Genomic DNA, 24,212 nt, shown 5'->3' on the forward strand with positions numbered 1-24,212 from the left:
GCAGAAAATATAACAAAGGATTTTAGTTTCTAAGATAACAGATCTGAAATTGAAAGAGAACTTAGAGGTATTCTTGCATAATCTCCTCATCTGACATGGAGGAAACTAAGGTCTATTGAAGTTAAGTGACTTATTCAAGATCACATAGGTGTTAAATAGCAGAGGTAGGATTTGAACTCAAGATTCAGGGCTATAAGTTCAGTGCTTTTTTCTCTGAATCATATAAGTAACACTTTAGTTATAATAAATATAATATTTAGTATTATATTCTAACATACAACAGCTATCCTACTTTATATATACAACATATAATATATAACATTATATTACTATATTATTATAATTATCAGTTATCATTTAGTTATTGGGATGAGTAGGCGTCCATCTGCAGTTAGCATATAAATTGCCCAGTACAGAAGATGTTTTGTTCATTGTCTTAACATTTCCTTCTCTAGTGAGTCTTTCATACTTATTAATGAATACTTTCTTGATAAATGTTGAAAAAAAAGTAATATTCACTTTTGTTGAGAAACTTAACCCTTCCCCTTCTTAAATGTGTAGTCATAGCTTTAGCTTACAAGAACTGACAGAAGAAAATACTGTTAGAAGATAAACAAAACAGAAAAGGACAACTTATAGGTAAGAATATACTGAATTTGGTAAAGAGGAGCAAAGAATAAGACAAGAACAAATTCAGTTGAAAAATTCTTGAAAAATAGAGCAAAAATGGAAATGAAAATGATGGTAGCATTGAACAGGTTATAGTCAAGAAAGATGTAACAGAAATATTTGAAAATGAGTACATATCATTCTGGAACAAGTAGATCAGAGAATAGATATTTGAACACCTAAAATATTGCTTAAAGTTATTATCAACAGGAGTTTTTAACTGTATGCATGTACTATATGTATGATTAGGGAGGTCCAAAGAAATTCCACCAACCATTTTATTCCAACTAAAAACTAACATAAAATGAGTTTATTAATAAATAATAGCTCACATTGATAATAGTGCTTTTGAGTTTACAAAGCACTTTCCTCACAACAATCCTGTGAGGTAGGTCAGGACAATATTATTATTTCCATTTTAGAGATGAGGAAAATGAGGCTCAGAAGAATAAAAGACTTGACAAAGGTCATGCAGCTCTGAAGTCAGAGAGACGACTATTTTCCTGTTCTCCTGACCACAAGTCCACTGCTCTTTCCTTCCACTATGTATCATGCTGCTCATCTTTGAAGAGTCATCCTTCAAATAGGTTCTTTAGCTCTGCGTCTAAACAATCTCAACTTTAAAAAAAAAAAAAAAAAAAAAAAGATCCAACAGATGTGACTACAAAGCTGTGAGACTGATATTTGTGTGGTTGGGAGATCAGTCTCATTACCTTGCTCTTAAGATACAGCTGTAGTTTTACTTTAAATAGAAAAATAGGTTTTCACAGTGGACTGCCTCACAGAAGTACTCTTCTAGTCAATTCATTTCTTATTTACCAATTCTAGAAATAAAGAAGACCAGATAATGTAATGAAGGGCATGAGTTTATTGGAGGGAATTGTACCATTTGTACCATTCTGATTACGGTGACCAGCATACACGTGTCATGGCTTTTCTCTTAGGCATTACCATTCCAGTAATTTGCATGCCGAAATGGTTTAATAGGCCCAAGATCGTTAGAGAAATGAAGATCTTCTCTTTTCAAATGGAAATGAAGAATAATAATTCTGGTCTTCTATGCCACAATACTAAATTAGTTTAATTTCATATGAGCCACTGGTATAACATAATGTGCTTGTTAAAAAACAAAAGCTTTCTTGTAACAAGGCAGTGTGAACTTATACTTTCTTGTGTAGCTCAATGCACATTTCAGTTCAGGATCTACACATTCATGACCCTGGTACACCCTAGTTTTCAGGGGTTTTGTATTTAAATTAAGTCTACACTGGCCAAAACACAGTCATGAGATTCAGATAGTGCTGCCGACCCACAAATTTAATTTTCTAATTCTTTTTTTTTTTTTTTTATCCCAAGGCATCATCACAATAAGGAGGCAAATAAATGTCATTTTCAAACCACTTGGAAAACACATTGAACGTATATTGCTTATTTATCCAGTATAGAGCAAGACTTAAAAAAAATAAATGTTGTAATTCCCAAGCTAAAGTGAACTGGGAATTTATAAACTGAACTGTTTCAGTTCAACAATGTTATTTTACAATCAATAAGATCATATCACTTATTTGGAAAACAATGAATTTGGTTACAATTCTACGGTAAAACATAGCCATATATAAGTCTGGCTCTAAGCAACCTATGGCATGAAATTCAAACCAAAGGTCAAAATAATTGATTATTTGATCTTAGAATTCAACCCACATTAGTCTACTTTCAGAGACTTCTTAATGAAATGATAAAATTTATTTCACAACCTTCTCTATTTAGACTGCCAAGACTTTTTGATATTCCTTCTCATTCAATGAGCTAGAAGATCAAGCTGGCTTTTCTTTCTTTCTTTTAACTGTTAGCAATACAGTACCAGAGGGTTTTTGATACCTTTGTTTGACTTTACAAAATAGTGGATACTTGATCTTTCACCAACGTGATATATTTGTAAACTTATTAAGAATCATGTCATTCCCACTCATCAACTGTATCACCATGAATGTTTTAGCACTTTTGCTTAAGCCAGACTCCTTTTTTTTTTGTGCTTTTGAAAATTAAGCTGCTTTTAAATCTTTTTTGGTATTCAAAACTCATATAAATTTCCCTTGTAATTATAGCAAAAGAAAAAAATTGGGGGGGAGGGGAGGAATACCTTATAATAATAATGATTCTTTTACATGCAATAGAAATAAATTTGTATTTCTTCAGTATCTGGAATAGTAGAAATCATGTCTGGTCCCTCCTAAATCAACCAAAGCTACTTTTAAATTATTTAGTACAATACTTTATAGACATCCCTGAAAGTTTTTGATTGAGTAAGCCAGTGAATCACAGTGGAGTCTCGGGTCAATTATTTAACAGTGTAGCTCCATTTCAAAATCAGTGACTATCCAAACAATGAGAAAAATACTTTTAAACTCAAAAAAGAAAAAAAAAACTGAGTGGTCACCGAATCTATTTTTGTATCCCCTGAATTGAATTTTCTTCTTCACTCATAATTTTGAGTTATAATTTAGTGAAGAGGCTCATATGCTAACATGTCATGTACGAGACTGCAGTGGCACAATGTTCTTGCTTCCTGGGATACATAATAAATAGTCTTCACATCCAGAGACGAGCATTGGTTCCAGATCTTGCATTTTTCAGACAGTATTTTCTCAGGAGATAATACTTGCTGTGCAAAATGATGACAGCTGATAACTTTTCCAGTCAATGAGGTTATCAGTCTGTCATTTGTATGCACTGACCCTTCATTCTTTCAATTTCGAAAAAATGTGGCTTACAAAAAAAAAAAAAAAAAAAAAAAAAAAAAAAAAAAAAGTGGGGTGGGGTGGGTGGGGGGTGGAGAGAAGAAAAACCAAGAGTCTAAAGGCACAAAGTCGCATAGCTGCTCTAGGAGGAGTTTGTAAACAGAGAATTGGTTGAATTTAGATAATCCAAATCTACAAGAATAAAAAGGCATCCAAAGTAGGCTTTTAACTAGCCAGCTTCTTTGAGACCCTTAATGGGTTTTGAGGTCTACAAAGTATGCACTAAAATACCCATACTTCAAAAAGCAATAAGGCAAATAGTATAATCATTATTCCAAAAGTTACAATGGTAGTGTAGGCATACATAGTATAATTTAGCTACAATGTGTGGTACTGTTTCTATTACATAACCATATTAACTGTTTCTTTCCTACATAATTATATATTCAGCTGGGTTCCAGTTGAACACAAAACCATCCTTGTACCACCACTGACAGTTGGCAAGAGTTCTTTGACAGCAGTTATTTTTACTCTGTTTAAATCACCCTCAAACTGAGGGAAGTTAGAATTCAAAGTTCAGATATTAAACACTATCATACTTGTGAAGAGCTTCTTCCAACTTTTGTGTCACTTTTTGGAAAAATATTATTTGCTGCTGTAAGAAATGTTGCATCTGTGATTTGAAGTCTCTCACTCGAATTTGATGGAAGTGATGAATTTCAGCCAAAGTAGCAAAAGAAATTGTATTACAGCGATCTTGAATGCCATCTGCCTTTTGGACCTCCATTTTCCCTTCTTCTACATGCCGTTTACTCTCCTTTACTTTGGTAAGAGCTCCTGTCACAAAGAGAAAATTAATGTTAAAAGAAGGAAGAATTTTTATTACTAACATCACCTCAATCTAATCATGCAATACTAATCATAATTATTATATTGTATTTTTAGGTACTATTAATGCATTCTTAAAATATTTTAAAATTCTTTAAAAACTTGATAGTTTGTCTATGTATGTATAAAAACCATCACTTTCTGGGATTTCACTTTAGGAGTCCACCACACTATAGGAGGCTGAATTTCTATATCAGTTTTTTTTTCCTCTGAAGTGACTTAATAATGAAAGTGCTTATAAGTCACTAACAGAGAAAGAATGAAAAATCACTTCTCAGGAAGCCCCACTGAATAATATTTTCAGAAGATTCTGACAATCCACATTCAATATGATACGTGCAAATGAAATGTAGAGATCAGCTAAATAACCTAAGAAGGTTATGTATTAGGGAAGATGAATAAATAAAGCTATCTAGATAGGTAAGAAAATATTAGATCACTGAAGGTTTTCAAAGTCAGGCAGAATCTGGAATTTAATAAGAAACTTTATCATTATAAATAATAAAAAAATTTTGTTGTAAATTTATTGTATAACTGGATTCAGATATTCCCATTAAAATACAAATAAGAACACTAACAATATTTATCCTGCCTCTTTCCATACATGAATTTGTCCAGCTGTCTCTTTTTAAAAATAGGATTTTATAATAATTAAAAGGTATGCTGAATTTGCATTTCATCCCTTCAGAAACCTCATCATATTTCTTTATAGTCTTCATATTTATTACATCATAGTATTTCAAATACATAATACACACACAAATATATAAGTATACCTATACATACAATATATGCATGCATTCTTTAGGATAAATTGCAAGAAGGAGCAGATGTGAACTAGTATATACAATTCTTTATCAGGAACTCTCTAGATTGATGAAATCACAAGATCAGTTAAGAATAAAATTTTATACACACACCTGCATGCATACATACACAAACACATACTACCTTCAGATTTCATAAGTATAGGAAATTACTAGTGTATTTAAAATTTCTTCACTTCAAAGCACTGTGTTATAGAACTTCATGCCTTAAGAGTTGCCTGGGGCCATACTTTAGATCACAGACAAGACCTTAAAATCAAGGCTTCTCTTGACAAAGATGGCCTTCTATCTATTGTGCTACATTCTCTCCCAATGAATATTGTCTTATAAATGTAATTATGCATATTGCTATGATAAGAAGTGAGGTCCTTGACTTCACAGTAGAGAAATATGACAAAGAATAATAAACTGTAACCGAAAATAATGATTTAGAGAGAAGTTTTAAGGAGAGAACAAATCAGGGAAGTCTTCTGAAAGGAAATGGTAAATGTACAGACTAAGATTTTAGCAGGTGAAGGGGAGTTAAAGAAAGGGGAATCATTCCAGTCATAGGGAATAAATATATTAAATTATGTAGAGGTAGGGAAGAATTAGGATATGCATGAAGAAAAATAGTGTAAGTCCAGTAGGTTAAACTTTGAGAATGTGGATGTTGTGAAAATCAAATGAGATAATAATTGCCATGTATTTAATATAATGCCTGGCCCATAATAAGCACTAAATAAATATTAGCTATTATTATTAATAACCAAAGTCTTCAACACAAGAGGCCAAGCAAATAGTGATACTACTGACAGATAGAAGAGTCCAAAGGAGAACCAAATATCAAAAGAGATAATAAATTTTGTTTCAGCTAAATCTGGGGCAATTATGGGAAACCTAAGTTGGCAGGGTCGAGTTTAGGAAAGAATTTGATGCAAGGGCTAGATTTGGAATTCATCTAAAGGTTGTAGCTTAAACCGCAGTGGCAAGTGAAATTACCAGGAACAGTTCAGAGAGAATAAAATGAAGTTGAGACCACAACAGCAGGAATACAAGCTTAAGAGTTTGGGAAGAGGACCAGCAGAGAAGTCATAAAGAATATTTAAAGTGGGTAAAGAACAGTCTCAAAAATCAAAGAAGAGAGTAAACAGAAAAATATTGAAAAGATGAGTTGCAGTGCTTCTCTCAAATGGGCTCCATTCTCTTAGTGAAGTACATTAGAATATCTGCTCTTAAGAGTGGGAATTGAGAGCTAGATTAGGGCTTAAAGGGAGGTTTGGATAAGTGAAACCTTACTGAGTTTTCATGAACTGTTCTAATTCTTCTAAATAACTAGTCACCTTCCCTAAATCACCATTTATTTCACATTCTAAAATCAAAGATGTCCCAAAAGTGCTGTACTGGGTCCTCTTCTCTCCATAGCCTCTCTTAATGATCTCACCAACAAACATGAGTCCTATTCTCTTTTCTATGTAGATGATCTTCAGATCAGCATAGTTATCCCAAGTTCTCTTGAGCTCTAATCCCACATAACCAACTGCCCACCAGACATTTCAAACTGGATGTGTCAGAGCTATCTCAAACTCATTGTGTCCAAAACACAACTCATTTTCCCTGTAAAACTCAACTCTTCTCTTCAACCATCCTTTTAGACATCCAAATAGGCAATCCCCAAAATAGCTTTGGCTCCTTTTTGCCCTATCTCATCCAAAAACTTTGAGGTGTCTTGGGTGCTTTCTCCTACGAAAGTTAAGTATTCTGAAGCATAGAATGGCTGTTCTAATTCTTCTAGAAAGGTCCTTGTACATTTTAAGGTTGCTGCAACATTCCTGCATTCCATCTGTGATTGTAATCCTGCCTGTAATGACAAGATAGAAATGGCAAAATGACAAAGGTAGTGACAGTAGAAATGGTAAGAAAGGTGTGAATTAGAGACATTGTTAAAGAAACATTAGGTTTTTTTGAATAATAGAATTTAAAATTTTAAAGTTGAAAGAAACCTTAAGAAGTTGGCTAGTTCAATACTCTATTTTAGAGATAATGAAACTGAGCATCAAATGGGGTTAAATGACTTGTCCAAATAACACAGCTAGTTAAAAGAAAATTCAAAACTATAACTCAGTTCTCATGACTCTTAGAGTCTAGTTCTCTTTCCAATTACATCATGCATAAAGAACATTGCTAGAATATTGGCCAACAGTAATATATCATCCTAAATTGCTTCCTCAGTGTTGATACTTTCAAAAACTAAGAGAAAGGATTTCACAATTTCCTTAACAGCAGGTTTATTATCATGGTTATACTTGCATAGACTTTTGAGCTGCATTTTAAAATCTTATTTTGTTTACTTATTTAATAACTTAAGAATTTACATTTCCCATTCTAATGTTGAATTAAGTATACTAATTCAGAATGAAAAGTTAAAAAAAAAAAAAAAAGAAAGAAAAAGGAGTAAAATAAGAACACAGAATGATGAAATAAAGCATGAACTAATAAGTAAGGGGAAAGTAAAAATGAAAGGAAGCCAAAACACTAGTCAAGAAGAATAAGAAGGTTATTTGGAAAACCTAAATGCTACCATCAAAAACAAAAAAACAAAACAAAACAAAATTTAAAAATAAAAACAACAACAAAAAAAACAACATAAAGAATGCCAGAGAACCAACTTTTGACCCACAAAAAATCAATAAAATGATTGAGTATAGCCCTCAAATGATCACTTAAATTATTCAGTTATCATTCAATAAAGAAAAAAAAGGTAACTCAAAAATTTCAGTGGGATGCAGTATTTTCTCTTGAAGCACTAATCTTTCTCTTAAGAGGAAAAAGAAGGAAACGGACAGTGTCAATTAAAACACTCTCTTAGGTACAAAATAAATCACTGTGAGCTAAATTCCTCTTAGAACCAAACTCAATAACGACTATTTTGGCCAGCGTAGCTAATATTTTTATGTATTTTTAAAAAAACCCTTTGAAGCACTTGATACAATAAGGAGTATCTTTGGTATTTCACATTATATCTGGAGTTAATGATAATCAAGTCCAAAGGTGACTAACTGATTTAAGATTTTCAAGTTACAGTATCACAAACTCCTTTGTCAATCTAGGGAAACCTACAATCCATACCTCTTCTCAGAACAACATGTTAAAAATATCTATGATTATAAAGAAAACAAATCATAAAAATGCTGTGTTGTTTTTTTTTTTTAAGTTTACAGACCATGTCAAGAACCCTTCTTATATCTTATCACCATGAGTAGGCAGCTGGATGGATTAAAAAAAACAATAACAACAAAAAAAAACTCTTTGAACACAGAAAGAGAATAGAGGCTGGTCTAAAATTCTCCCCAACTTCTGTATAACTGTTCTATGAAAACTTTTACTGTACTCAATGAAAGGCAAAAAAGATTCTCTAGAATGCAAAAGAAGATTTTATGACTAATTTCTTCCAGAAAGAGATTTGCTTGGCAGGTGCAACTAAATGTTGCTATTTTGAAAGTCTAACATTAATAAGACTAAGGGTAAACAACACATGAAATAAAACAAAAATTGAAAATACAGCCTATGATACTAGCATATTTTTTCAAGCTATTAACGTTTATGCTTCCAGATTTAAAAGACTAGAAATTAATATTTTTAGTCCAGATAAATTAAAAATATTCTAAAAACAAGATGAAAGAATCATGAACATTCACACCAGAATTAAGACTAATCAATTTCCTTTTTTAAAATCCTAGTTTATTTTTGTGAATGTAGGATCAAAGCATCAGGCATAATCAAATAGTATAAGTCTATGTTTGTCAAGTGTTATATACTATATATAAAGAAAGATGACAATAAAGGACATCCCAAGTTGGCTTCAAAAGCCCAAGCAAGAAAGTGAAAGGGATTTGAGAGAATCTCAGAAGCTAACATGTTTTATTTGGAGAGGAAAACTGCTAGAAACAAACCAAAATCCCCAAACTAATGGCTGATCAAAATGACTTTATTGTGAGTTATAAATTGCTTTTTAAAGCAGCTTATTAGCTTTCTAGATTCTCACCTATCTTTTCTGAATCAAATTACACTTTTATGCTACACTCTAACCCATATGGTCCAAGAAGAGAATTAAGAGTTCCTGGAACCCAGAGATGAACTTACTAACTTTTCCTCAATCACAAAGTGGCAATTTCTCATTTAAGGACATAGCACCAGCTAGAGTACTGGTTGGAAAAGAGTGGATGCATAAAAAGGCATTTGTTAAGCATTTGCCATGTGAAGGTATCTAGCTTATAGTGAGTGTTCAGATTCAGGGGGACCCCAGAATATTGGTTTTCTGGAATGGTGACACAGATGTCCCAAAAGAATTTGGAGGTTTAGAAAATCTCCAAGTCAAGAAGCAGATTTTCATTATAATTAAAACACTAATTAAAGCAGGATAAATTCCAAGAGAAGAAAATAGCAAAGAGTAAAGAGTAATCAGATAAATTTATAGGGATTTGGGGAGTTCAGAACAAAGCATGGAGCAGGGCAAATGACATCATGAGACTGGGGTTGACTTGATTGGTGGGAAGTTTGGTAATTATTCCCTTTCTTAACCTAAGAAGATAGCAGTTCAGACTTTTGAATGACAAAGCACATGTCCTTCTTGAAGGACAGCTTAATGGAAATAAAGATATTGGGCCCAACTCCCTTTCTTTCACACACACATTCTCTAAGCTTGTGCCTTATTTCCAATAGCTGCATTCCCAAGGTCAGGTAGACTGGTTCCCCCCCCCCCCAAATAGTAGGGTTTTCTACTATTATTGGGGCTTCTACTACATCAATAGTAGACTCTTAATAAATGCTAGATGGCTACATTGAGTATCAAAAGTTCTGAAAAAGCTACATGGCAAAAGGAAATGTAACCATAATGCCAAACAGCTAAGTTCCTGGAAAATGTCCAATTCCCAGGCCCAGGCTCAGAAAGGGAGAATGTAACCTCCCCAACATGTGGCTCAATGGTAGAATTTCCTAAGTACCTCCTCTCAAGCAGACCCAAATTCAAGAGTTCTGGAATAAGATTTTGTAGCTAGCTTTAGGAGTTGTCTCAAGAGTAACTTCAATTAGAGACTTATTCTAATTTTTTTTTTTTAAAGACTCACCACTCCCCTTTCATGATATACACTCTGGATTCAGTAGAAAATTCAATCCAAGATTATTTCTACAAGAATAAAGTAAGAAATAGTAACTAATGTTGAGAATGATAACTTTAAGCTATTACGGTATCCTGAGTCACAAAATGAAAAAATATTGTTGCTTGCACAACCTGTTTCTTCTTTTCCCAGTCTCCCTGCCCTAGACACAGACATAGATACACACATGTGCGTGTACATGCTCACACACACACACACTCAAGCCCTTGGTTGCTGACACATTTTTGGCTTTCTACTAGAACTCAGAACATAGTTTCCCTACAGAAATGCTGTTAAAAAAAAAAAAAAGATAAAGCTGAAATATTTTTCAGGTATCCTTGATGGCCATTTAAGCTTTACATGGGATGACCTAAAAAACTAAACTCTAAACTACCAACTCAGAAATGTACTATATGTAAATTGGAGCCCACCTGCACATGTCTTGACTTTTCAGATGTGTCATAATACTGGCACTGAAATATAGAATTTTCCAATAGTGTTGGCATTTAAATAATGAACAGCTGGAGAAGAATTATTAGTTTAGTCTAAAAAAAATGTGTTAAGTTGCAATTTCTAAGGTTTCTTTTAAAAAATAATTTGCATCTGTTTATAAAGAACAGTAACACAGGGCATGGGAATAGCCAGTTACAACAATGTTGTATAACATTACAACATATTTTAAGAATTCTTTTCATTTTACTGAACTTTTCATACAGCATGAATTCTGGAAACACAGATTAGAAAACAAAAGAGTCCCACATTTTCATCATTGCCATCATTACAAAAATAATCCAAAGTTTTCAAAGGCTCTATTTGCTGCATGGCTTATTAGAAAGAAATACTTCCTTCTTAATGTGATCAAACTTATTTATCTAAATCCAAGAATAGACAATATTAGTAATAAATAAATGAAAGCTGTTATAGCAAGATCAAGGTGAAAGATTGCTCACTGTCACCATGATTATATAACATCATATTTGAAAGATCAGTTATAACAATAAGAAAAAATAAATTTATGGGAACAAGCATAATCACAGAAAGCTATTACTTAGAAAATCTAAAAGAATCACTTAAAAAGAAAACTGAGATAATAATTTTGACAAAATAACAATATACTCTCCCCCTAAATCCAAAAGATCACGAGCATTTGTGTATATTACTAAAATAATCCAGGAAAAATGGGCAAAAAAAAATGCACTTAAAAATTTTTAAACTATATTAAATATCGTGTAGTCTTGTTTTAACTGTATACAATGATCTCTTGATTCTGCTCATTTCATTTAGCATTAGTTCATGTAAGTCTCTCCAAACCTCTCTGAAATCCTCTTGATTGTTTCTTGTAGAACAATAATATTCTATAACATTCATATACCATAATTATTAAGCCCTTCACCAACTGATGGGACACTATCCAATTTCTAGCCACTGCAAAAAGGGTTGCCACAAACATTTTTGCACATGTGGGTCCCTTTCCCTCCTTTAAGATCTCTTTGGGATACAAGCCCAATAGTAACACTGCTGGATCAAAGGGTAATGCACAGTTTGATAACTTTTTGAACATAGCTCCAAATTGCTCTCCAGAATGGCTGGATCTGTTGACAGCTCCACTAACAATGGATCAGTGTCCCAGTTTTCCCCGCATCCCCTCCAACATTCATCATTATCTTTTCCTGTCATCTTAGCCAATCTGAGAGGTATGTAGTGGTATCTCAGAGTTGTTTTGATTTGCATTTCTCTGATCAATAGTGATTTAGAACACCTTTTCATATGATTAGAAATAATTTCAATTTCTTTATCTGAAAATTGTTCATATCCTTTGACCACTTATCAATTAGAGAATGGCTTGATTTCTTATAAATTTGAGTTGATTATATATTCCAGAAATGAGGTCTTTATCAGAACCTCTGAATGTAATTTTTTTTTCCCAATTTATTGCTTCCCTTCTAATCTTGTTTGCATTAGTTTTATTTGTACAAAAAAACTTTTTAAACTTGATATAATCAAAATTTTCTATTTTGTGATCAATAATGATCTCTAGTTCTTCTTTGGTCACAAATTCTTTCCTCCTTCACAGATCTGAGAACTATCCTATATTCTTCTAATTTATTTATAATTTCATTCTTTATGCCTAGATCATGAACCCATTTCGACCTTATCTTGCTATAGTGTTAGGTGTGGGTCAATGCCTAGTTTCACATGTTGCATCTTCTCTAACTTCCAGACTTGCATCTACAAATACCTACTAGACAAATCCAGTGCTCTCCTCCACCCTCTTCCGAACTTCCCTATGACTACCACCATTCATTCAGTCCCCCAGGCTCCCCAATCTAAATGTCATCCTTGACTGCTCACTCTCTCACTCCCTATTATCCAGTCCTGTTTCCAAGGATGGTTGATTTTGCATTTTGCTTTCTAGCATCTCTCGTACACACCCTCTCACCTGCCACCACCCTGGTCTTCACCACTTCAGCTGAATTAATGCCATAGCTAGTGGTAAATCTGCCTGCCACAAGTCTTTCCACTTCTAATCCAATCTCCACTAAGCTGTCAAAGTGAGCTTCATATAAAATCCTCCATTTAGTGTTCAAAGCCCTTCATTACCCAACACCCTTCCCCCTCCCCTTTCTAGTCTTAAATCTTAACACTCCTTTCACCCTATCTACTTGGCAAACAAATGACACTGACCTTGCAGTTCCCTTAACTTCTCCATCACCAAAATCCAGGAACTTTCACTGTCTGTCCCAAGTTTAAAAATACTCTTTCCTTATCTCTGACTTCTAGATTCTTTTATTTACAACTAAAAATCTACCTTCTATAAAAAGTCTTTTTCAAATCCCCTTATATTAGTGTATTCCCTCTTTTGATTATTTCCAATTTATCCTGAATATTGCTTTTTTTGTCCCTAGTTTGAACCTCTTCATGCTGTCTCCCTTACTTGACTAAGCTTCTTGAAACCAACAACTATATTTTGCCTCACTTTAAATCTCCAAAGTTTAGCACAGTGCCTGGAATATAATAGGTACCTAATGTTTACTGATTTATAATAGTAGAAGAGAGCCTGAGTCAGCATAAAGAAGGTAAATTATATTTGCATACTCTGTTTATTAAGGCAGGGAAGTATGCTTTGTTAACTCACAAAATATGGTTCAATAAGAAATCTCATTCTCTCATACCATTCAAGAAAAATTAGATATTATAACAAGGCTAGTAACTTAGTAAACTGGATACTACTTTTATAAGGCTTGTGAACCATATTTCAAAATAAAAGAATCCATATAATCATTAAAGAGCTCTGAAATCCACTTATAATATAATAATCCAATGATAATATAACTTATTATATTATCATTACATTATATAATTACAAATTACTATATATTATATTAATTATAATAATTAATTATATTATATCTAATTTATTATTATGTAAATCCTGACATATCTCAGTTCAAAAACATCCCTTCAAATATAACAATTACACCATTAAAAATGTGATCGAGCAAAATTAGTTTCTAAGACATGTGTTGCTTATTTTCCAATACCACATCCATTAAGTTTTGTAATCCATAGGTACACCACAGACATATTTTGTTTCCACAAGAAAACAAAATTTAAATAATTACATACTAGAGATGAATAACTTAAATCAGTGTTTATATAAGCAATAGATGAAGTCACTACAAGAAATCCACTTATTCTTTACTTAACAGAAAATAATTTTGTGTTTCTAATTTAGACCTTAATGGCAAAGTTAATTTTTACTTTTCTTAAATTCAAAATATTCTTTCTTAATTTTTGAATGTTGTCAGCAACACAAGTAGTTCCATGTTGAAAATTAATTGGTTGTTTCCTATTTCTAGAATTTGTCAGTAAAGACATTGTATAAAACACAATACTGTCATATGAATCACAGGTTTTTCTTAACTTTAAAATATATGACAGAAAATTACTAATTTATACAAAACTGAATTTGGTTTTATCTTCCTCATACAAATTTTCTTTCCTTCCACTTAAAAATGGCAACCACTGTCCCAAGGGCAAAGAAGGCAGGACTAGAAAAGGCATAATAGTAGAAACAAATTAGGGAGGAAGGAGATAAGAGAGAAGAGAAAGCTAGTTTTTCCTCATTCCTTTATGCAATGAAATATTGAGATAAAATGCTAATTTGGTTGCCATTACTCATTTCTTCATCTTCTCATCACTTCTTTCCTCCCACACTCTTCCCTTCTATAGTATTCTACATATCATTTACTCATTTCTTCTTCCCACATGAATCCTGCCTTAGCTTCTCTTCATCTGCTTCCCTCTACTAAACCAATTCTAAATCCTCACTGCCAACTTCCAGTCTTGCTCTGACCTCACTTTAATCTTTAAAGTAATACCTTAAAGAACAGAGTCTGCTATTGTCCTTTGTCCTTGACTCCCTAGAACTACAAGCCCTGCAAATACCTTGCCATTGTCAAATAGGTCAACACCAGAAATTGAAATGATTTTATCAATGTAAATGACATTAAAATAAGCACTACCATTTCCTTTGCCCAGCTAAAGACCATAGGACCTTTCTATCTGACTTTCAGCAAAACCTCCCATGTGTTACCTCCTCTCTTCCCCATAAGAATGAGGGTTCAAGGAGAGCAAGAATTGTTTCATTTTTCTATTTTCATCCTAACACCTAATTAAGGTGTGTTGCAAAAAATAAGAGCTCAATAAATCCTTTTTTGTTAATTCATACTGTCCATTGAAGTTGTGATATCTAACTTCAACCTAGCCTTTGCTAAGTGCAGAAAAGCTTATTTCAAGCTCTCAAAACTTTCTATTTTCCTTTTTTTTTTTTTTTTTTTTTTTGGAGGGGGGAGGCAGGTAGTTCCATCTCCTACTGTAAAAGTCAATAGAAGTCATCTATTCTTCTTTCCTACTCCAGACCCCCAAAGCCTCAGTGTTTTTACTCAATCTTTCCTTCTTCCACACCCAAACCCTGTCTCTGGGGAAAAGATAAAATAGTCTTAATTCTAAGTGCCCCAGATCTTTCCACTTGGGTGTCATCTTCCAGGAACCAGCAGCAGAAAATCATTTCCTCTCTTACTCACATTTTTCCCCAAACATTCCGGGTCCTCATTCTTACACCAAGATCAAAACAAACAAACCCTCAAGCTAATTCCCACCTAGGGAAAACAAACAAACCTAACCCTCCCCTGAAGGCTATCTGTTTTCTTTCAGATCCCCTCCCTAAAGAGAAAGGGTGATAGGCAGAGTACATTGCCAATCTCTATCTACTCACCACCATTCAAATCTCAGCTAGACAGAATAGACTGAGGTTACAATCTCTTTAAATAACAAATCTGGCAGATAGCCCTTCCAAAATAGTCTGCCTAAATATTATGGCAAATTCAAAATATATGCAAAGTAAATACAATACATTTACAATATTTATACAAAGAAAATACAAAATAATTCTCAGGGCCACTAAGAGATGGAGGAATTCGGAAAGGCACCATGTGGTAGCAGCACCCAAGTCAAACTTTAAAAGAAGCAGGTGATTATAAAAGGCGGAGGGGAAAGGAAGGAATGAATTCCAAGCATTATGGACACACAAAAGATGAAAGGCTACTATGACTACTCAAATCTGCTGATCTGAAATCTTGGTTTCCTTAAAAGGTCAGTTCAAGTGCTGTCTCCACCTCTGCCTCTGCAGAATATCCACCATCCTTCCAGTCATTCAAGTTTGTAAGCTTAAAGTCACTCTGGAATATCTTGCCTCTGCCTACATTCAACCAGTAGGCAAGTTTTATCAATTTTACCTCCACATTACTCACATTGGTTCCCTTCTCTCCAATCACAGATCACACACTACGTCAAATATTTATCACTTCTCTCAGGGACTAATGTCACTGCCTCCCCATTGTTTTCCTTGCCTCCATCTTCCCCCTCTCCAATTCATTCTCTTCTTAAATCTAAACTGTCTGAGGGAAGGTGCTTTTATATATTCTACACCCATCTGTTCTCTATGTGCAAAGTTCTTTGAGCACAGTAGATGCTTTAAAAAATGTTTGCTGAACTTTATTTTTCTATTCCTCTTTACTCTCCCCATCCATCATTTTCTATCTTCCTCATTTTCTTTAGCCTGAATTTAAAAAAAAAAAAAAAAAAAAAAAAAAAAAAAAAAAACCTACAGCAAGCAATTTAGGAACCTCTTTTAAAATGACTACTTGGTGACTGCACATCTATATCAAATTGCTTTCTTCAGGGAAAGGAGAAGAGAGGGAAAGAGAATATGCAAGTTAAAAAAAATATTCAAAAGAAGGTTAAAATTATTTTTACATGTAAAAATGAAAAAAATTGTTCTGCATTAAATATATATATATATATATCCTTACTATGTGTATACAACTAAAATATTGCCTTTCAAAATTAAAAAGTCCTGAACAGCAGGACTTCTGTACTTAATACTTCCTTTCACATAGTAATGTTATATAAAAATATAATCCTAATTAGTATTCTTCTAATACTAATGACATTAGTCATTTTATAACAGTCAGAAAAAAATGGAAAAGCACTTTAACAGTTCCAAACAAGGTGTCTAGATTACAGGTAATGTTATTAAATACAACAAGCATTTATTGAATAGTACATGTGAGACACATATAGAAAATGTTGGGAATACAAAAATAATATAAAGCAATCCCTGCCTCAAGAAGCTAGCATTCTATTGAAGGAAAGGGGCAGCACTTGCACATATAAGTATACACAAAATAGAGAGAAAACAGTTTATGAAAGGAGGGCTAGAAAAGATGAATTAAGAACATAGGCTAGAATGTGTATGAGGAAATCAGTGGAATGGTGGAATGATTTAGGATTCTTAAAGGAATCATAGCAAATTTCACAGGAGGAAAGGTAATGTTGATTTGATTATCAGTCCCTGAGAAAGAAGTGGAGAAGGGGTAAAAATATGAAGGATATCAGTAGACTATCAGGATAGATATCCAGACTAAAGTCTAATATCTTGATAGTCAATATTTTAAAGAATTTTAGATGGAAAAAGCTTCATTTTTTTTCTTTTCATTTGAATCAACTTTTTATTGGATAAGGAAGACAGTCATACAAGTTCTAACTCACTCAATCCAGTAACAGGGAATCTAATGAGGCAGCCTATTCCATTATTGGAAAGCTCTAATTTTTAGAAAATTATCTCGTATATTGAAGGGAGAGAGAGGGATGAAAAAAGGCAACAATCTCAGACCTGCACTTTAGGAAAACCACTTTGACTATGCTATGTGGAAAATGGTTTAGAGGGGTAAGCAACCTTAGGCAACCAGGTGTTTTAAATCACTACTGATCAGAGAAATGCAAATTAAGAAAACCCTGATATACCACTATATATCTCCAAGATTGGTTAAAATGACAAGAAAAGATAATGACAAATGTTGGAGGGGATGTGGGAAAACTGGGACACTGATTGATACATTGTTGGTAGAACTGTGAACGGATCCAGCCATTCTGGAGGGCAATTTGGAACTATGCTCAAAATGTTATCATACTGCATCTTCATTGACACAGCAGTGTTTTTCTACTGGATTTATATCCCAAAGAGCTCTTAAAGAAGGGAAAGCCACCCACATGTGGAAAAAATGTTGTGGCTGCCCTTTTTGTAGTGGCAAGAAACTAGAAGCTGAGTGGATGCCCATCAGTTGGAGAATGGCTGAATAAGTTATGGTATATGAAATAGAATATTATTGTTCTGTAAGAAACGATCAACAGAATGATTTTAGAGAGGCCTGGAGGGACTTATATGAACTGATGCTAAGTGAAGTGAGTAGAACCGGGAGATCATTATACACTGGAACAGCAAGATTATACAATGATCAATTCTGATGGACATGACTCTTTCCAACAATGAGAATATTGAGACCACTTCCAAAGGTCTTATGATGAAAAGAGCCCTCTACACCCAGAGGAAGGACTATGGGAACTGGATGTGGATCACAACATTGCGTTTTCACCCTTTTTATGATTTGCTTGCATTTTGTTTTCTTTCTCATTTTTTTTTCCTTTTTGATTTAATCTTTCTTGTGCAACAAGATAATTGTATAAATATGTATACATATATTGGTTTAAACATTTATATATATGTTAACATATATTGGATTACTTGCCATCTGGGGAGGAGGGGAAAATTTGGAACACAACGTTTTGCAAGGATGAGTGTTGAAAAATTATCCATGCATATGTTTTGAAAATAAAAAGCTTTAATTAATAATATATATTAACCTAGCAAGCAATCCTTATCACCTCTAGCCTACTTAACTTAACTAGCCTATTCTGATTCCAGTAGGACTAAGTTAATTCTTTTGCTCAAAAAAAATTCAGAAGATTCTGGTGATTTAGAAAAAATCTAAAAAGATCATTGGGATCAAACCAAACTAATACTTATCTTCTCCCCTCTTTCAGGGTATGTATATAAGGTATATGTCACCCTATTTTTAATTCATCAATTCTATTCCTTCTTTTTTTCCTTTCTCCAAGGTTCAACTTATCTTACATAAAAGCCTTAGCAGATAACTATCAGAAGCAAATATTCTCTTCCTCTCCAAATAAGTTCCTATCTTGTACTATATTTATTCTTGATAGTAGATTGTTAGTTCTCCTTCAGATTAGGCACTAGGTTATTGTTCATCTATATATTCCAAGCATCTAGCCCTTAATAAATGATTAATAAATTTATTGAAGTGAATATCAGCATTTCCAGATTATAACCAAATCCTGTTAAAAGAAATCTATTTTTACTATCAAATGCGCAGACTATTCTTTCTCCTTTCCAAAAACCAATTTTCACCATGTACTACTATATTTCCAAATTGAACAACATATTGCTTTACTATGAGATTATGAGAAAGCTAAATAATCATATTTATGCCTTCTACTATAACTTATACTCTCAACATAATGGACATACATATACATATATTCACTATTAAATATTCTTAAATTTTAGCAGTTTTGAAATAATTAAAACATTTTTGTTCAATATGAGTAGTAATATTTTTATCTACAGATTTACATATCAAGTTCTTATGATTTTTATTACCTCCAATGACTCAAATTGAGATCTTTCTACATGTCTTAAAGAATTACCTCAGGCTTGTGATATTGAGTGACTTGCCTAAGGACCATATAAAGGCAGTAAATTTTCAAATGGAGATTCAAGTCTAGGTTGTCCTGACTCAAAATTCAGTTTCTTTGCTTTATATCCAAGGTGTCAAACTTTCAGTCTTTTAGTTGTAGGCTTCCTGCAAAACTTCCCAGCAAGAACCAGATTAAAATGTATCTGAGAAATTTAACCAAAAAACCAAACAGCACAACATAGAGAGGATGCTAACTTATGGTTTTCTAAGTCACGCACACGAGGAGAACAAACTTCCACTAGATTTCTACTGCAACACGTCATGGGAGACATGGAGGTCACTGAGCTCTTAAAGGCTACACCAGAAAAGTACAAGCTTGGCAGTTTCTATCTAGCTGGAAAGGCTTCAAGCACAGCCCTGGTGATGTATTATGTGTCCTTTGTCTAAGGACCAGACTAAGTTTAGAGACTTTGGCCACAGGGTGATGAATTTTTCAACAACAGAAACATGTAATCTGCCTCAGGAGAGGAAATGACACACCAATGAATGACAAATCCTTGAAGTACTAAAGTAAAATAATTATTTTCCTAAACAAGAAAACTTCTTGTCTGATTACTAGGCTGGCTGTAAGGTGACAGCTAATCTCTGACTCTGAAAAAATAATAAACTGCTTGGACAGGCCATCAATTAGTTGGTGAATTAACTATAAAAGAAGTGTAACTATCATTCACCATGTCCTACTCCAATGTTTCCCTTGGGCATCAACGTGACCTTGAGTTTTCAAAGGCACTGCTGAGTAAGCATAATATACTTAGGCCTGTTGTACCAAGTGGAAAAGCTTCAAAACACAGTCCTAGCAATAGACTGGATGTGCTTACTGAGGAACAGCTCAATTAAGAATGGACAGGCTCATCAGCAGTATGCTGGTCACTTGGTAATGAATTCTTTGGCCATAGTAACTCATGAAACAAAGAAAAAATACAAAATAGTCATCAAGCCTGTGAAACCCCCTTCTGTTGCTGCAGTGATGATAGCAGAATCATGAAAACAGGCATATAACACAGAAATCACAAAGGTCACATAAAAATAAATTATAAATGTTTAAGGTTCTTGTAAACATCTGTTTACAATATAAATTACAAAATAAATACAATATATGGCAAAAATAGAAAATTATATGCAGGGGAAAGGGGGTATGTGACACTTTGGTAGGATTCTACCCAGTAATAAGTTTCTCAATTAATTTGATAATAATGACACTAGCTAACATTTATGAAAAGCTTACTATATGCTAGTCACTGTGCTAAGCACTTTAAAAATATTTTCTCATTTGGTCCTCATAACACTGAGAAGTAGGAAGTTCATTTTACAGACAAGGAAAGTGATGCAAACAGAGGGGCAGTGACTTGCCCAGGATCCTAACCAGCTAATAGTGTCTTTGGCCCATTTCAAGTCGGGTCTTCCTGCTTCCCTTTGCCCACTGTGCCCCCAGGCACTGACCTTTGTCCAAAGAAATGGTGTTCCCCTTTGGAGGAAACAAGGAAGCTCACTGGCTGGCTCCCAAGTGCCTTACTCACTCAAAGGTCTGTACTAACTGTATCAATCTTCAGAACTGCTTCTGGACCTTGCAATTGGTTTGGCAGTGGAGCAGTCAGGTGTCCCCACCTCAGCAGCCACTCAGCAAAAGTGCCTGGAGAGCAAATCCATGGCCACCGTTCCCAAAGACCAATCTCCAGAGGGTATGCAGGAAATTCGAGTACCTGTGCTCATGTGACCTTAGAGAAGAAGGCACCAAATGAGATGATATTTGCAAAGCACCCGACATACAGTTCTTTTACATAGTGGGCAGAACATAGTGGGCAGAACATAAATGCAAGCTACCATTATTGTTATGATGGAGCTGTCCAAAGGAGTACAGAGGCATGGCAATGGAGAGAGATTTGGAGAATGCTATTAATAAATAGCAACTGAGTAAGCTATTAGTGGAGGTAGAACTGAAATCAAGCTACTACACATAAAAGACGGTGTAAAGCTGAGTTTGAGGACTAGCTATTAATCAAATTTAAATCGTCTTTTGATTGAATGAAAAGGAATGATGAGAAAGACTTAAACAGGTAGGTTGGTGTCAGACCATGAAGGACCTTAAATGGCAGAGTAAGAAATTCTCTTCAAAACTGTCTATTAGAAATTGAGAGCAATTGAAAGCTTTTGAGCAGAAATGACATAAGCAGTTCACTTACCAAAATTATTTTTGGCTTTTTTTTTTTTAAACATTATTCATCCCTTGGAAAGAGCCATCTACATACACAGAGAGAACTATGGAGACTGTGGATCAAAGCAAAATATTTTCATCTTTTTGTTGTTGTTTGTTTGCTTAGATTTTTCTTTCTCCCGGCTTTTTTTCCTCCCTTTGATCTGATTTTTCTTGTGCAATGTGACCAAATATGGAAATATATTTAGAATAACTGTGCATTAAATGTTTAACCTACATTGGATTGCTTGCTATCTAGGGGAAGGGGAAGAGGAAGAGAAAAATTTGGGAACAATGCTTTGTAAAGGTGAATGTTGGAAATTATCTTTGCATGTATTCAAAAAAAATAAAAAGGTATTATTAAAAAAATTATCTATCCTCTAATCTAATATCTAAAGCAGAATTTAAAAAATGTAGCTGGATTTTATTTACCTTGAGAATCTTGGCAAAGTACTCAAAATTTCAGAGTTTGGATTTTAGCTTCACAATCAAAGGACCAAGATCTGAATCCAGATTCTGTTGCTTACTGTGCAAACTTAAGTTAGTTCATCTTTCTGAGCTTTCTGAGTTTTCTCATCTGTAAAATCTGAATCTTGGATTAAATGAATAAAATAATTTTCAAATCAAAATCCTATGATTCTTCCTACAATTTGGAAGTTAATTCAAACTATCTTCTAATTTACTTTTTCAGTTGTTTAGTTTTTACTGTTGCATTTGGCAATAAATAATATGATTGTCAAAAAGCCAATTTTCATGGCTGAGAACATTTTTGCATAAATGAATTATGAGTTAAGTTAATGTTAAATTTCTGGTTGGTGCTGCTGCTTAAAAAAAAAAAGCAGACAAATTTAGAGATGGTTTCCCCTATCCTGAATAGCAAAATAATTAGAATTATTGAACTACAAAAATAAGAGAAAAGTAGAGGCAGCAGAACAGAGTGGGATAGAGTGCTTACTGATAACATGGAATTAGAAAGCCCTGAGTCTGAATTCTGGAAGAGATCCTGACATAGGAAGTCATGGGCAAGTTGTGATCTAAGTTTCTTCATATAAAAATCACAAATCCTTTCAATATTTATGAAACTAAGGAATAATCCAAGAAAGCAGAGGGAAGCCAGAAAAAAGAACCAAGAAAAAACAGCACCAGAGAAGGTGGTTATAGGACCAAAGAAGTTACTGTGGTCTAGGAACATATATTCATTATGCATTCAGGCATCAAAAAGAAATCTTTATCTCTGATTAGAGGAAGAAGTAACTAATCTTTCTCCCTCTCCCCTTTCAAAAAGTAAGACTTTACTTGATATTGATAAAAGTTATATTCTAATAAATAGAGGATAAACAAATACCAAAATACTCAGAGACCCATCCCAGAACTGACTGTATCTTGATCAGTGCCATTATAACTCCTTGAATAATTTTTTAGCCTGTGAAACTGATATTAAAGATGTCACAGAAGTAGAAACAATTCTAAACTCAAACACTCCACCCCCCCCAAAGAAACTGGTTTATTCTAAGACTTCTTTCAGTTGGCCAACATCTGTCAAAATTCTAACCTCAATGATATACAATACAAAGCTGAATAAACATTTATTATTACAACTATTGAATAATGAAACAAACTACCAGGACAGCAGTAGCAAGTATATCACATCATTAAAAAGTCAAAGAATTTGAAATCTCAAGGTAACCTTGGAGATCACTATTGTAATGTAGTTTTCATTCTTAAGGCTTCCAGACCATTTTCTGCCTTTAGATGAGTATTTTTAAAAAGTCAACTTCAAAATCTTCACCATTTCCCCAAAACTGGCTATGGGAACATAACTCTGATTAAGTCAGACCCAAAAATGAAAAAGATTTAAATTTCAGACTTTAACTAAAGGAGCTCCTTTATTTAGATTTAGATTTTGCTCTAGATTCTATCCAAGTCTGGAATTTATCTGGCTCCATAAGTCTGGGAGGGTTCACAGCAAGCAAAGTGTAGCAGGTAGCTACACTTACTGGACCTACTCAATGAATTTAAGACATGGTCTGAAACTAATTTCTGGCTCTATCCCAATCCTTTTTAGGCTTAAAGGTCTCAGTGATAAAATAAAGGAAACCAGATATCTCAACCATCTCCTCCTTCCTCATTTCCAATCACTCAAGTACCATCACATCTGTCACTTTCTCTTTCTTCTCTCCAGTTACACATAATAAAGTAGCCTCATTCAAATGATTTCATTCTAACACATCTCCTTCAATAGACTTACTCTTCTGTCACCCCAATTCTTTTTTTTTTTTTCAATCTCTTCTTTTCTACTGGCTCATCTCTTACCTGTCTACCTACATGTTCATGTCCTCCCTTATTCTAAAAAACCTTCACTTGATCCCTACCCCTCTATGCAGCTAAACTCCCTGAAAAGGCCAACTACAATAGCGCCTCTACTTTCCTCTTACATGCTAACAATCTGGTTTCTTCATTCCACCAAAGCTGCCCTCTCAAAAGTCAGTAATGGTCTTAAAGTTGCCAAAAATCGTTGAATGGTCTTTTTCAATTCTCATTTTCTCCTCAACCTCTCTTTGACACTGTTGATCACTCTTTCCTTG

General features: G+C 33.8%; 1 protein-coding gene across 1 annotated transcript in view; it reads right to left on the reverse strand.

Moving 5' to 3' along the window:
- Positions 1-936: 936 nt before the first annotated feature.
- The window catches only part of SNX18 (sorting nexin 18), a 33,683-nt gene continuing 10,407 nt past the window's right edge, over positions 937-24,212 (reverse strand). Inside the window, 1 exon segment of the mRNA XM_074282517.1 lies at positions 937-4,244. Coding sequence (XP_074138618.1) covers positions 3,991-4,244 — 254 coding nt within the window. The 3' untranslated portion in view covers positions 937-3,990.

The sequence above is a fragment of the Sminthopsis crassicaudata genome, chromosome 1 (genome assembly GCF_048593235.1).
Source record: "Sminthopsis crassicaudata isolate SCR6 chromosome 1, ASM4859323v1, whole genome shotgun sequence".
Lineage (NCBI taxonomy): Eukaryota > Metazoa > Chordata > Mammalia > Dasyuromorphia > Dasyuridae > Sminthopsis > Sminthopsis crassicaudata.